General features: G+C 41.9%; 1 protein-coding gene across 7 annotated transcripts in view; it reads left to right on the top strand.

Annotated features, from left to right (window-relative positions):
* Positions 1-15,767, top strand: part of LOC109855270 (cAMP-specific 3',5'-cyclic phosphodiesterase) — a 71,268-nt gene extending 55,501 nt beyond the window's left edge. For all 7 annotated transcript variants that reach the window (XM_020429326.1, XM_020429330.1, XM_020429328.1 and 4 more), the window contains 5 exons: positions 5,028-5,121; positions 7,061-7,290; positions 10,905-11,168; positions 11,489-11,588; positions 11,718-15,767. In XM_020429326.1, coding sequence (XP_020284915.1) covers positions 5,028-5,121; positions 7,061-7,290; positions 10,905-11,168; positions 11,489-11,588; positions 11,718-12,523 — 1,494 coding nt within the window. In that variant the 3' untranslated portion in view covers positions 12,524-15,767. The remainder of the gene's footprint in view (positions 1-5,027; positions 5,122-7,060; positions 7,291-10,904; positions 11,169-11,488; positions 11,589-11,717) is intronic.
* The last annotated feature ends 260 nt before the right edge of the window (positions 15,768-16,027 follow it).

The following is a 16,027-nucleotide window of genomic DNA, read 5'->3' as shown; positions in this document are numbered from 1 at the left end:
AATCCTATTTAGGCAATTCATCGTCTTTCTAAATTTTAACGCGTCTTAGGGCCGTAGTGCGGTAGTGACACTTTTCCGGACATGGGTCCCTATACTCAAATGTTTTCTACTGTTGCACTGAATAACCCCTAGAAGTTTGATCCCATAGTTCTGAAACACCCTGTATATTGGTTCAACTTTCAACGAGTACCAAAAATTGTCAATAATTTATTGTTTACAACGTTCGCGCGTCGATCTCGCTGGAACTCTTAAACACAATCAATCACACTCGCGTGTTACATGTTGAATACAATTTAATTTAAACGTTTGTTAAATTTCTCGATCTTAAGCCGAGATTAAGTTGAGACTAAATGATTCATTTATATCGAAATCGTCGGGACGCGCGTCGGGTCACAATCGAAACTCGTCATGACTTAGCATTTTCCTTCCGGAAAGGAATAACGCAATATGTCAATGTATAATTATGATATATCCGATTGTTTTTTTTATCAGCGATTCTCACCGAACGACCATCTGCCGCGCCGAATAGAAAATGGTCACGGGATTTCGAAAGAAACAATCGATCGACCCCGTGGGAGGTCGCGCGCGCGTTCCAAACGATGTCGCAATGACCCGATGACTGAACCAGAAGGTTGTGACGAATAGGTAGCGAAATCGTGTTGTAGGATGATGCCGTTTGACAAGCGCAGCTTCTGCGGTGACCTAAATTCTAAATTATCGAGTGATCGACGAGCGCGAAGAACGATGCACGATGGCGAGTGATAGGCAGGTATATTCGTCCAATTATAGATCCGTGTTATCGGTAGCCTCACGTGCGTCTGTCTTGTTGCTGTCGAACCTGTCGATATACGTATATATATATATATATCTCGATATATAATCCTATCTCGTTATAATCTTGATAGAGAAATCTTTCTTCGAAGATAGACTTTCCGCCAGAAACTCTTTAAACGCCGCCGATCGTATCGTCAATGGAGAACGGGCGACGGGAATCTTTTTCCCCCCGTCGCCAACCCGTTTCCGATAAGCAAATCGAATGGTTAACAAGTGATTAAACTCGGAAATCGATCGAGGAAAGCGCGCACGGCGCTTATCTCTCCTCGGTTTACATCGTCACGACGAAGAAGAAGAAGAAGAAGAGGAGAGTATCTCTCTCTCGGGCGAAGACCGTCTTGATCGATCGGGGATTGTCTCTTTTACAAGAACCGTCGTCAAACTTTGTTTAATTGCACGCTATCGGGACAATGTCGTTGCAAACAACGCGACGCGATTGCGCCATTTTCTGAATGACTATTTCTCCGACACACGCAAAACTAAAACGAATTCGGAGAAGATGGCGACTGACACAAGTGCGCGCGCGCGCGCGCGCCTGTGATTATCTGGTAAATGAGCGACGAGCAGAGAGATTGTACTATCGTCGAAACTGGTCGAAGAGAGGTCAGAGAGAAGATATCGGACCGAACCTCTTCGCGTTATATATTATATATACTCGTCGACTCACGCTGCTCGCTGTCATTACGAGAAGAGACCGTGCACAGCGCGCGGACGCGATTTTTACACACGCGACGACGGTGTCGTCGGACGCGCAAAACATACGATGTCTCGTCGGCGCATCGAAAAACACGCTTTTCCGCGATTCATTATTCCGCTCGTCTGCGTTTTATACTTGCAAATACCCAGACACGGCAACTTCAAACAGTCGACGCAGTCAAACGCGCATTCGCGTCGGTATATTGCATTAACACTTCACACCGGCCGGAAAGTCCATCATTTTTATTTCAAACTTTTGTGTTGTCTGGTCACAATTGTCACAAGATGATGTTTTTTTTATTTCTCTCACGCGCGTTTTACGTTTTTCGAGAGAACATTGTATGCAGGAAGCACAGCTGTGTTTGCCGATTACCGGGAAGAAGAACGGTGTCACCGAAACGTGTGTGACACATTTCCCTCGATGACTAATGATTAGTAATCCATTTTAAAATGTCTACTTGCACGGGTGTTACACTTGCACGCGAATTCGACGAAAAACAGTGAAGAAAACGTGAATCATGCTCATCGCGACGCGATTAATTATAGTGAGAATAATGATCGCCGAGGAAGAGACCCGCACATGCGTCAAGAAAGACGAATGCGAAAAGCGCCGAACGACCGCGCGATCTCGACCTTTTGCGACATTTAAATAAAAGTTCATTGATGATAATTATGGAAAAACGACGAGTCGTAAATAAACGTACATAGGCGCGATGTTGGATTACATTTTTTATAATCTGGTTACTAATTCATCATCGTCTTCACCGTTAAGATCGACAAAAAAAAAAAAAAAAAAAAAAATTGCGCGTTCTTATTGATCCTCTCTTGTGTTGCCAAATAATCCTATCTCGCGGAACACAAAAGCGAGTAACCGATTAAATCTCTTATCTCGTCATCTTCGCGCGTTTATCTGATCTAATAAGATTTAAGTGATTAAAATGAATCATCGCAATTTACATGAATACGTCGCATCGATATGTGATACGTTTTAATTACATCATTTTCGATAATAACCCGCGAAACATTCCGTTCTCAAAAATGTAAACAATGACACCGTTTGATAAAAGTTGACGGGCAAATAAAAACTCGTTACTTATCTATTTACGATTTATCGTTTTGTGGACAGTTTCAAGGTCAAAAAAAGATGTTTCTTGAAATATTTCTTCAAATTTTTATATATTACTGTTGTTAACAAATTTTATATAAAATTTTATCTTACGAAAGATTGTCTCTTGTATAAACGTTAGGACGTTATATCAAATGTTTAATTCGAAACAACAGCGTTTTTGAATATTTATTACGACGGTTTTGTCGCTCGCGTTCGCGAAACGTCCCCGAACGTGACTTATACGCCGGAGCGATTTCGCGCGAGGTTGTTAGAATTTCGCGATATTAAAACCGCGCGCGCGCGCGGCGGCTCGCTGTTAAATTAGATCTCCGGATTTTCACCCGGATTCGCGTCGCGCTTGGAAAATCTCGCGCCTGAATGAAGTTGCATTAAAGCGCGCGTAAACCGAGCTCGAAGTGCGCTAATTTATCATTCGCGCACGTACGTCAGCCGAGAGCGCGCGTGTCGCGTTTTACTTAGTTTTCTCCATCGACCTACTTTGTTGCCGCCTTTCGAAATCCTTTTTATCTTTATGGCACTAAAGCGCGACGTGCGGAGAAAATGCGTCTCACGCTGAATTAAATGAGACACGCTGTGATAAACGTCACACTAATAATTCACCCACAGCGAGCGGCTCTTTCTATGAATTACCGGACCAGTAGTATACCGGAAGGTGTGTCTGGTGTTTTTTGTTTTTTTTTTACAGCGTCGAGACAAAATTCGCTCGTTTGAAAATAATTTGACAGGACCGTTTTCACGAAAAAAAAACAAAAAAAAAAAAACAAAAGCATCGTAAAACAGAACGAATTTAAGAGGTGGAATATAACGCAGCGAACGTTGACGTGAAAGTGGCATCGCAGATGACATCTAGAAAATTGTGCGATATTACAGCGAAATTGGAAGTAGAAGGACTTTTGAATCAATTCGACACGCCTCTTTTATGTTTCTCTCTTTCTCTCTCTCTCTGTCTCTCTCGCAAGGTTATCGCGATTTTTCTCCTGTTTGTTTTTTTTTTTTTTTTTTGTCTTTTTACGCGTAGTAATCTGAGAATTTTTTAAAGACTAAATTGCGGGGACAGAGAGAACATTGAGAGAGTCAACGAGATAAACAAGCGCAATAATTGCCGGACAAATTATACGTTTTATTTGTACGACGGTGTATAATCGAAAACACTTACAGTATATTTCTTTACCGATTGTTATTTGTCGTCTGGCGAGAGATGTAACGAGCAGATTACAGCAGGCGCGCTGTAATTGCAGCGAATTAATTATCGTTCCGATAAATATAAAGCGCGCGCGCACTTCGTTCTCAAAAAAAAAAAAAAAAAAAGTCCGATCAAATGTCAGTCGACGCGTTTGATCGGAGACGCGAGAAAAATACTTTTGTTTTAAATACGAAACTTGGCAATTAGTAAAATCAATTTTAGTTTTTTTCGCGTTCGCAACGGGAGAACGAGATTTAATTTTCTCCCACATACGCGTACTCGCGTTTATCTACTCACCCAGTGAGCGTACGCGCGTCCCCGACACGCCCGTGCAAAGATGATGTACACAGCGATAAGAGCGATAAGAGACGGACGGGCGAACGTTATTTGCCTCTGTTTGGTTTCGGGAGTTAGGCACGTGTTTCGTGCGGGTCCCGCAGAGCGCGCGCGCGCGCGCGCAAAAGAAAGAAAGAAAAAAAATGCGCGCGTGGCTGTTAATAAATGTGCGAAGACACACATCGCGAATAGCACAAATGCCGTAAATATTTGCGACGAGATAAAGGTCGGCGAAAATCGCGCCGAGAGAGAAAGAGAGAGGGAGAGCGGGGCGAGAAAATTCCTCGAGAGAGAGAGACAGGAGATGAAATTGTCTGACCCCTCTCTCTCGGAGTGCGCGCGCGATGTTCCTTCTCTCGTTTCCTTCATCACGTCTATATATCGAACATCGATATATCTTCCGCTTCTCCCCGTCTTGTTCGTCCGCGAGAAAATCGCAAATCCTCGAAACTAGCGCGGCTCTCTTCATTATGCATCTGCGACACTGTAGTTTGACAGAAACGAAACGTGGTGCAGAGATATCGCTCGAGGCCGCGGGTAAGCTGACTTGGCGCGCACGTTTCTCCCCACTTTTTCTAGATATTGCGCAAAATCTCTTTCACATAAATTTTCTCTCTTCTTTAAACAATATATGAAAATGTATATATAGGTCGAGAGAACGCGATACGATTTTATTGAACTTTTTTTCAATGGGACTTATCACAACCCTGCCACGATGCAATTATTCGATTCGAGATGAAACGCGGGAATAAAAAAAAAAAAAAAAAACAATATCGCATCCCCTCGATTGTATTATGTATAAATTGATCGCTCTCTTAACGATCCGCTTTTGTTTCTTTCTGATTGCAGTTCAAGAGAATGCTGAACAAAGAGCTGTCGCATTTCTCGGAGTCGTCAAAGTCTGGCAACCAGATTTCCGAATACATCTGCAGCACCTTCCTCGGTAAGTCTATAAACATTGACGCGCGCGCACGCGCTTAGTTTTTCTCGTTGCAACGTAAATAAAAAAAAAAATATATATATATATCTATATACAACGCGATACAACTAAGTTGCAAGTTCGAGTTCACAAGTCCGGGGGGAGATAGAAAGTGACGTACGTTCTCAAAATAAAAAAATAAAAAATAAAAAAAAAACGAGGGACTAAGAAGTATGTACGAGGGAACGACGGAGAAAACAAGCGAAAAGGAATTATCCGATACCGCTTCTAACGAGGTCATCTTCAGAAGCGAGTTTACGGGTGCAATAAAACGAGCGCTTTTACGCACTAAAAGCCCTTGAGAGACCATAACCGGGGTCCTCATTCGCGACCATTCGCTTCGGTTAAACTTGCTTGCTTTGTTTGAACGTACGAAACACAGTGATCTCGCGCAAGGTTTATCATCGGTAAAGAATCGCGATCGATTTCTTTGTGCTCGAGAGAAAGAGAGAGAGAGAGAGAGAGAGAGAGAGAGAGAGAGAGAGAGAGAGAGAGAGGCGAGACGTCGCATAAAAATCCATCCGGTTAACCTTTAACGTAATCTCCTAACTTCTTCGGGCGATGTCGTGTTTACGAGCTTTTGATAGCGTAGCTTCTCTAACGATTTTTTTTTTCGCTCGATTATCGGCTTGCGTGCGAGCGAAAGTTTCTCCAAAATTCCCAACGAAACAAGAAGTCGGGAAAAAGACGCACCTTCGCGTGACCGACAATGACACACACGCGCGCGCGCGCGTTATCTCACTCGCGTCAGTCAAATAATTCCCGTAATGAGACACGGTCACGTTACGGGGCCACGTTATCGGGGCCCATCTGTCGCCCGACGCGAATCTATCAATTGATCTGATTACCAAACACCATGTGACAAACAAACGAGATAATCCACAATTGGGAGAGACGCGAACGTAACATGGTCGTGATAACAACAATCGCGTCCCGCAGTAAACAACTGCAGTGACAAAATCGTGGTGTATTTTTTGTGTTACAAATGATATTGACAAGCGATATTTATTTGTCAATTATTTTTCCGTTCAAGCTCCGTAAAGATAGTAATAATAATTTTTGTAAAGATAATAATAATAATAATAGTAACAATAATAACAACAACAACAACAATAATAACAATAATAATAAGATAATAATAATAATAATAATAATAATAAAATTATTTCGAAGTATATATGTGTATACATATATGTATATATATTTAAACAATTTATTTTATTTTATATATATTTAAGCACATTCACGCACAACATCCTGCGAACGGCTCTTCATGTGTCCTTATATTCATATATTATTAGTTTAAAAGACTTATAGAGCCTGAGAGTAATCTCTATTTATCACTAATAATAATAATATCTTCGTTAAAAGAACATAAGCAAGTGAAACAAAAATAACAGAAATAACAAAAGTTATATAGAGACCCAATAGAGACGGGAATATAACTCTAGCAGAGGTTGTTTAGAATGTCTTACTTGAAATTTAAAAAAAAAGTAAAAAATTAAAACCTAGAGAGAAAGTCGACAAAAAAATGAGAAAACTATTTATTAAAACGAGCAAGTACGTACACGAATGCGCAGCTGAGCGAAATGAGGAAAAGGACGTTTCGGCGTTGAATTTTATACACTCGGCGGCGAATTTAAAAAATCCCACATAAGGGAAGCGCAGGAGAAGATGTGTTTCTTACGGCGATTAAATAATACAAGAGCGTAATGCGGTTAAATAATGCACGTGTGTAATAACGCGTCTAAAAAAAAAAAGAAAAAATAAAGTGTAGACTTTGACACACTTTGACACGTTCTCCCTCATGATATCGTGGTTCACCACATCTGACCGGTTAATGTCAATCTCCGATTACCCTCATCCGGCTCACGCCCACGTTCTTGTTTTTTGTTTCTCGCAGACAAGCAGCAGGAGCTGGATTTGCCGTCCTTGCGGATCGAGGATGCGGTCGCTGCAACGGGTAGTGTGGACGCGCGGGCGGCGAAGAAGAAGGATCGCGCACAAAGAGGACCGGCCGCTATGTCACACATCAGCGGCGTGAAACGGCCGTTGACACACACCAACAGCTTCACCGGAGAACGTGTGCCGCTCCACGGGGTGGAAACGCCGCACGAAGAAGAACTCGGCAAGGTGAGTTAACAACTTTGACCTTTAGCGTTTTTTTTTTTTTTTTTTTTTTTTTTTTTTCGACGCCGTCGCGACATCCGTCCATACGATGACGGAAAAAGAGAACGTCGGATAAATTATTGTTTGCCAATTCAGATCAGCCGCGAGTTCGTTCGAATCGTAAATCACAGATTGGAACTCGAGACGGTATAAACGGTACCGAGAATTAAAAGAGAATAAAAAGCGATATTAAACGGCTGCGCAAAAGTACACACACAGCGCAAAACAAATATCACAAATTACCCTAACATTATCCGTTGCGATATTTTTCGAGACTCTTGTTTCAAATATATCCGGTATTATAAAAAAAATCGTTTGTGCGAATGTTCTGAGAGGAAAGAACGGTACGTACGTTCGTGTCTACGCAAAGAGAGAAAATAAAACTTTTTTCGCGTCACGCACAAAAAACTTTATATTTAATTAAACAATCCGTATATAAAATAAAACGTATATTGCGTTGCGTACGGACACGCGCGCGCGTATGTGTGTGTGTGTGTGTAAATTATCTCGCGCTCACGCATGATCTTTGGTTAATTATCGTCGGCTAACGACGTAGCTTTAACGGAAATTACTAGGACATTATATCCACCCACGTGCCAATACTAAACTGATTATCGGCTTCGACGGAATTGAGATTTATTCGACTGCACGGTCGTTAATCGCAACATATAACAAGAGAGAGAGAGAGACACGTGTAATCCGCGCGAAGCTCTGAGACCTTTTGATGAATACGACGAGTTTATATTTATATTTATTAATGTGCAAGTTTATAACTCAATATATTTCGGACACGTATGATTACACACCGTTTGTTTGAAATAATCGCTTTGTTTTTCAAACGATTATTTCACTCGACGCACGAGTTCCGACAATTCAAATCGTTTTATTTGGTTGCAAGAGAGAAAGCTGTTTTTTTTTTTTTTTGTTTTGTTTTGTTTTGTTGCTGCGTAACATTTTTAACAATAAGAGAAGATGAGTTGCACGCGTTGAGTTTCTTGCGCGCGATAATCGTGTTAGAGATCGTAAATCAATAGCAGTCGGAAATATCGCGCAGTGATAATAATCAATCGTGTTGAGATTGTGAGTATTTAAATTTTCGATAACGGTAATTATTTTTCTTAGGTTTTTTACGATTTCAAGATACAACGTCAGTATACGCAGTCAGTCACAAAATGTCTATGTACACATCGTAAATAAATTTATAATATTAAAAAAAGTTTCGATAATTTCTTAGATATTATAATAAAGTGTTCGCCATTGTGTTAAAAATATAATGTGGAAAAGTAATGTTTATTAAATTTATTTGCGAGAAAAAATACAAAACCGAGTTATTTCTCACAAAAAAATATAAGTTTTTTATTATTTAAAAAAATATAATTTTGCAAATACACTATATTTATTTTTATTAATTTTTATTATTTTATTATTAGTAGCTTTTGATAAAGAAAAATAACTTTCTCTATTTCTATGCTATATTCTTTTATGCAAACACGCACGACACACATACACACACGTAGCTCGTGATATCATCTCTCTGGATTCTTTTCACGGAAAAAAAAATTCATTAAATATAAAGATCTTCGCGCTTATAGTTTTTCCACGAACGTTCCGATTTGGCGAGTTTATCGCGATGTCGAATACCGAACTCGCGCTATTTTTTCCGCTTTTGAAAAATCCCGTTTATTGTTTTTCTCTTTCGTTCTTTGATCCGATGATGTTGACGCAAAATCGCATCGCGCTCGAAAATTCCGCCGGGGAATGTTTCTGGCTTTCATCCACGTCCTTTCTGTACGAACGCAATATATCTTTTATATCTCGCGCGGCTCTCGCAAAATTTGTCGGAAAGTTTCAATTCGCGCGGCTCCCGATATGACGCGTCGCGGTCGCGGCCGATTTTTCGCGATGCTTCAGAATTTTTCGGAAAACGCGCGCGAAATTAAACCGGGACGCGCGAGAGAAAGATTGAGGATGTGGATCAACGGCGCGATTTTGTCGCGGATTAGAGAGAGGATTATATACTCTCTCGCGCGCGGGTACCCCGGGCAATTAACGTGTCTCGCTCGCGCGAAGTTCGAGCGCGCTATACTTCGTTTGATCGTGCCGAGGCTGCTGTATCGATTGCGCCGAGGCTGCTCGGCGGATACTCGGCTAACTTTCGTCGGCGCGCTTCCGGTACACGCGTACCTACGTGCGTAACATCACGAAGACGGTGGCAGCTTTAATCGCGTCGTACGTTTTCACTAATCGCATTATGCAGAGAGTATCTCGTGTTATTTCATTCTCGTATGCTTTTACGTAAGCGCGCGCGCGCTTATAAGATGAGATTCGAGAATATTCCGAGTTTATTGTATAAAAAAAAAAAAGTCTCAGAAGTAACGTTCTCTTCGCGAGTCGTCTGGAGACCGAGCCGGAAACAGTCGTTTTTAATATCGAGGATGTCAACACACAGTCGCGCGGAATTGCTTAGCATAAGCTGTAATGAATTTTAATGAGCCGAGACGCGCTCGGGCGCGTAAACAAATAAAAATTCATATTTCTCGATGGAAATGAGTTTTAACTGGTTAACTGGAAAAGATTTTTCGAGGATCGAGGTCGCGCTTTACAACAACTTAACTCGAATAACTTGCATTGGCGGGTCTCCCGCATCTTGTGGCGGACACAAAAAGACGACGAAATTCTGTGTGGAAGAAGTTTTAATTTTTATTTTGCCCCTTTCGTCTCTCTGAGGAATAATAGATCAGCGTTTTATTATGGAAATCGCGATCGAGTTTCTTAATGAAAAAGAACAAGAGAGAGAGAGAGCGTGTGTATCGAGCTTCGCTATTTCGCATATTAATGAGATCAGCCGGCGCGTAAGAAATTGCTGACGATATTGCGATACCAATATCGCCGAGCAGACGACGTGTCCTTAGATGGCGATCCGTGTGCGATCCTTGCAGACCTTCCGCGACTTCGAGACCCATTTTTTTTTTTTATTGCCCACGCAACTATGATTCAGCATGTTGCAATGCAGCCGGTTACAATGCGCCGTGAATGCTCTATTTGGTGCTCGAATCGAGCGCTTCCCCCACGTATTTGTTCTCGAACGAGATTCTGTCAAGAGACAAGTTGAACTGGATCGTCTTAGTTTCGGCGCGCATGGTCCAGTTGTTATATTGTATTTGTACTTACAAACAGCTCTGTCTCTTTCTCTCTCTCTCTCATATTTTTCAAATTGGCCGTTTAACTTTGTTTTTATCGAATTCATGAATAATCCCGACGTCGTCGCTCGCGAATAAATCAGACTCTCCGCGTACAACCTTTGATCGATAACATTGAACTCTATAATCTGTATGTTAAGTCAGTTGTTTTTCACTTGGTTTTCCTTTTCTTTGGCGCGAAATGACGCGTGTTACACCGCGATAGAAGAATTGAATAAAAAGTTCGCAACTTATCAACTTTTTTACGAAGCGAAACATTTTAAATTAAAATTATTATCTTGCATATACAAACGCTCTCCGACGCGCGCGCAACGTCGTAAAAAAAAATCACGTTGTAAAATTGGTTTTATAATCTTGTACTCGTTTGTTTTTTTGCAGTTGCTTTCGGATATCGACAAGTGGGGCATTGACATCTTCAGGATAGGCGAGCTTAGCAACAATCGACCCCTCACCTGCGTAGCGTACACGGCCTTTCAGAGTCGGGATCTGCTCAAAACGCTGGCGATACCGCCCAAGACCTTCGTTACCTTTATGATGACCCTAGAGGATCATTACGTAAAGGACAATCCCTTCCACAACAGCCTCCACGCAGCCGATGTGACCCAATCCACCCACACTCTGCTCAACACGCCTGCACTCGAGGTTGGTGTCTATAAGAGGAGACCACTTTCCCTTATACGGTATTTGTTCGAGTATGAAAACTAATAGTAGCTTGTTTTCGCTTCGATGTATAATAACACGCTGTCTAAAAATAAATTCTTTTCGTTGATGAGATATTCGTTATTTTTTTTTTTTTCAAATACACATACCTGGTATCACGATAGATCCGGACAGCGATACAAATCTTATTTATATATAGATAAAAACGTACCAAACAAATAATAAAACTTTTTTGTTTAAAACTAATAATTTATTTATTTGGCATTACACAGTGTATAAATTTTTCTTTGTCGTGTTTGCAGTCCGTGTTTACACCTCTGGAGATCACCGCCGCGTTATTCGCAGCTTCCATCCACGATGTAGACCATCCGGGACTCACGAATCAGTTCCTCATTAATTCGAGTGAGTTGTTATTGCCGCACAATATTTTCATTCTATACAAATTGTTGCGATTAGATTATTTAACGAAAATAAAACAATTTTAATAACGGGACTATAGAAACTAATGATCCGTTTCTCTCCCTTGTCCAGGCTCCGAACTCGCGCTGATGTACAACGACGAGTCGGTGCTCGAGAACCATCATCTGGCGGTCGCGTTCAAGCTACTTCAAAACGAAGGCTGCGATATATTCGTGAACATGATAAAGAAACAGCGACAGACCCTGCGGAAGATGGTAATCGATATGGTGCTCTCGACGGACATGTCGAAGCACATGTCGCTGTTGGCCGACCTGAAAACTATGGTGGAGACGAAGAAGGTCGCCGGGTCCGGTGTGTTGTTGCTGGATAATTACACCGATCGCATTCAAGTGTTGGAGAATCTGGTGCACTGCGCCGATCTGTCGAATCCGACGAAACCGTTGCCGCTCTACCGACGATGGGTGAGTCTGTTGATGGAAGAATTCTTTTTGCAAGGCGACCGCGAGCGGGAACAGAACATGGATATCAGCCCGATGTGCGACCGTCACAGCGCGACCATCGAGAAGTCGCAGGTCGGTTTTATCGATTACATCGTCCACCCGCTCTGGGAGACCTGGGCCGACTTGGTGCACCCGGACGCGCAAGAGATCCTTGACACGCTCGAGGAGAATCGTGACTGGTATCAGTCGATGATACCGCCTTCGCCGCCGTCGGACGAGCAAGAGCAGAAGACGAACGAGAATCAACAGCAAGATAGGATACACTTTCAGGTGACGTTAGAGGAAGGCGATGAGACCGGCGAAACGGTTGAGAGCGGTTGTGACGATGGCGGCGGCGGTAGCGAATCCGCGAGAACGCTCACCAGCGAGGACGCGGGCGGTGATACGGAGGAGAACGCGACAGAGGCTGGGATGTGACGGAGGCTCGCCGGTGTTTGCAGGAAGCTCCATGAGAAAGTACAGCAGAGCTGGTGGCGCGTGCGTCAGTGACATTCGCACTTAGCCGCGCCTAGCCACTGGTCTCTTTGTATCGACCTATTTCGCGCTGGCCGGGTCGCGAGAGGAGGCGGTTGAAATGAAGACACGAGAGAGCCTCTCGATCAAGAAATGAGAGGTTAATCGTCGCGACGACGACGGGAACCACGACGGGACACGAAGAGAATCGCGTCACGAGGAGTCGTCGCCCCGCTTCGGCTGGACCGAAACGAGTGGCGAAAAACCAAACAAAAAAAAAAAAAACAAAAAAAAAAAAAAAAAAAAAAAAAAAAAAAAAGAAACAAGGCGGTGAAGTTTTCGTTTGTCATCGTCGTTATCGCCGTCGTCGCGTCGCCTCAAAAAGTTTTGTCTCCACGCCTCATTGAATTTCTGTCAACCGAGAGGGACGAATCTCTTCACAAAGTACCTGCGCAAGTGAAAGCGGCAGCCGCATGTTTGCGATATCGAGTGGGTGGCAAGATGTTTCTTTTTCTCACACAACATACACACGCGCGCTCGCGCGCGCACGCACACACATCGGGGGGAGAGGATTGATGAGACGTTGGTGTTCGTGTGCCGATCGTCGTCGTCGTCCTCTTCTTATAAAACGCGTATGACGGAAGTGTGTCGCCGTCGAAGGCTGGAGGGAACCTATCTTCCAGAAACACACGCAGGATCTTCAACAACATATCAACAGTGTATGATGTACAATGGGATTTTATAGCCGAAGCTTGTTAGCGACACTTTCGGGGGCAAATGGACATTTCTGACTTCATTCTCGAACGTTTTTCGATTATATCGCGCGATTATTAAAATTACTCACGGAAAGAACTTTTTAGATTTTTTGATTATCGTCTGAAATTTATTTGCGAAAATAAAAATTGAAGCAAACTTGTTAATTTGCTCTCGTAAAACGAAACGAAATTCACGCGTTCAACAACGGAAACAAACTCTCGTCGCGTTCTCGCGACGTTCCGTTTTTGCGATACAGTATATATGAAAACGTCCGTCAGTATTTCGATAATTCAACATTTCAATTCGCGACCATTCGGACAACAAACAAATGCGTTTCTTCGACGATAAACGCGATATGTGATAAAAATTAGAAAAAAAAGAGAGCAGCGAGGAAAGAAGATGTAAAAAACAAACAAACAAACACGCAGAAAGATACTCAGTTACAGTTAGATGCTCATCCTTTTGGTTCTTCGGCGGGGTTATTCGATAGTCAACCTATCTACTTATCGGTAGAGAGAAAGATACCTGTCTTTAATCGTAAGATTTTATCATGTTCGCTTTGTAGATGTAGAGAAAAAGTTCGTAATCGAAAAAAACGCGAGAAAAAAATAAAAAAAAAAATAAATAAAAAATCCAGAAGTAGCCGCCGCGTGTCTGTAAAAGAAGACGCTAGTGCAAAACACACGTTTAGAAGTATTACTTGCCATCTTGTATGATTTGGCAGGAGGGAGTGAGGGAGCGAACGCGCTCATTTCTCCTATTCTCCCAGATCGCGCGTAATATCGAAAGGAGAGCACCGAGCAGCAAAATACCTGGACCGGGGGTAGGGGTGGGGGGAAAAAAGGGGAGGGGAAGAGGCATCGAGAGATAAGGGGACAATTAATTTTAATATACAACTACGTCGAGAGCTGGCCTTTTAAGTGTGTATTAAAATTAATTACCAGAGCCGAAACGCTTTCTTCTTGCGATATATAATATATAGTATTTCACACACACACACACACACACACATATAGAAAGAGAGGAGATACACAACACACACACACACACACGCACACGCAAACATACACACACGTAACCCGCAATACGTACAACTGCAATGCGAGCGAGAATACATATATCGAGATAAATGTTTTTAACCAAAGAGTAATTATAAGTGATTGTCGTTAAGTCGATTGTATGTACGCCGAGCGTGCCGTCTCTTCACCAATACGTCTTCTGACGGCGAGTACCAAATATATTTCAACGAAGACGACAGATTCGTTTTTTCTCCGAAATCGTTCCCTGACTTTCGCGCAGAAAAACGGAAGAGAAACTGTGACATTCTCTCGTCTTGTGTCCGTCAATCGCTCAAATCTTCGAAAGTTCGACGTTCCGGGCGCGAAACTAGTTCGAAGTTTTTTTTTTTTCACGTCGAACGTCGAACGTTCACACCGTTATACGCTTTTTTTTTGTTTTTAAACACAAAACGTACAAATCGCCGACTTACCGCACTGTTATCTTTTTCGTTTTTTTTTCGAACGCAGCAGTGAAGATGGTTTTCATTTTCGCGAGGTTGTCGTATTGGTGGAATGGCGATGGTATCAGGGAAACGGAGACACGCCTTTTTTTTTTAGCGAACGACGGGCGAATGTAGCAAAAAGATCAGCCTAAAATATGTAAAAAACAAGAAAAAACCAAAAAAAAAAAAAAAAAACAATTAACGTTATATCTACCTAAGTCGCGTAAGCTTGCCATCGACTGCTTAAGCGAAGAGAGTAAAAGATAATCGCGAAAACTAACGGCGTGTGTGCAAGTCTGACGTGCGTGTAAAAGCGGCGGGAGTATAGCTCGGGCTCACGTAATCATTACGTTTCTTAATCACATTAAGAGAAAATTACCTAATCGCATAACAAGATAGAAAAAAAAACTTAAAAAAAAAAATTAATAATAATAATAATAATAACGGAGAAAGCAAAATCTCTATGTGTGTTGTAGACAGTGAATCTAGTGAATGTTTCTGGTGCTGGCCACCAAGCTTAGCGTATAAGAAAAACTCCGAGAGTTTTATGAGAGAGCGAGAGTTTCGCGACTACACATTGTTAAGTCAAAGAAAAAAGAGAGTTAACGAAATTTTTAGGGCGTAAGCAACGAGGTTATAAAAAAAAAATAATGATAATATTAATAATAATAATTAATGATAATAATCGTAACATTAACAGTAATAAATACTGAGAGTAAGTGCGATAAGAAAGATACTGATTTACTAATTAATTGTTAACGATAACACACACTCGCTGCGCCAATCAACGGTTTTTTCCGAGATCGCGTTCGCTTCGGCCGTCGAGGCGACGTCGTTTGTGCACAAAGAAACAACAAGAAGAAATCAAGAACGCGAAGAGAAGTGTTGTCGAGAAACGATGACCACATCTCTGCGCTGACGCCGAGGTGAAAGATAAAACAAAAAAAAAAACACAGTAAAAAACATTCGATTTAGAAACGGCGATCTTAAAACTATATATATACTATACGCGCGAGTGCGTCTTTGGATTGTATCTTGACGTGGACGAGCGGCATCCGTTGAGCGGAAGTGCAATCTCGTTCTTTTCCTGTCTTGTCGCTCGTCTCGATGGATCTCGCGAGTTTATGTGTGCGCAGGTACAAAACTAAAACAACAAAAAAAAATAATAATAATAATAAAAATAAAAACAACCCATGCCACAAAGTACGATT

This window comes from Pseudomyrmex gracilis, unplaced genomic scaffold (assembly GCF_002006095.1).
Source record: "Pseudomyrmex gracilis isolate BER0280 unplaced genomic scaffold, ASM200609v1 scaffold_85, whole genome shotgun sequence".
In the NCBI taxonomy this organism is placed as follows: domain Eukaryota; kingdom Metazoa; phylum Arthropoda; class Insecta; order Hymenoptera; family Formicidae; genus Pseudomyrmex; species Pseudomyrmex gracilis.
Note: the sequence above shows the minus strand (reverse complement) of the source record. Positions and strands in the feature narration are given on the sequence as shown.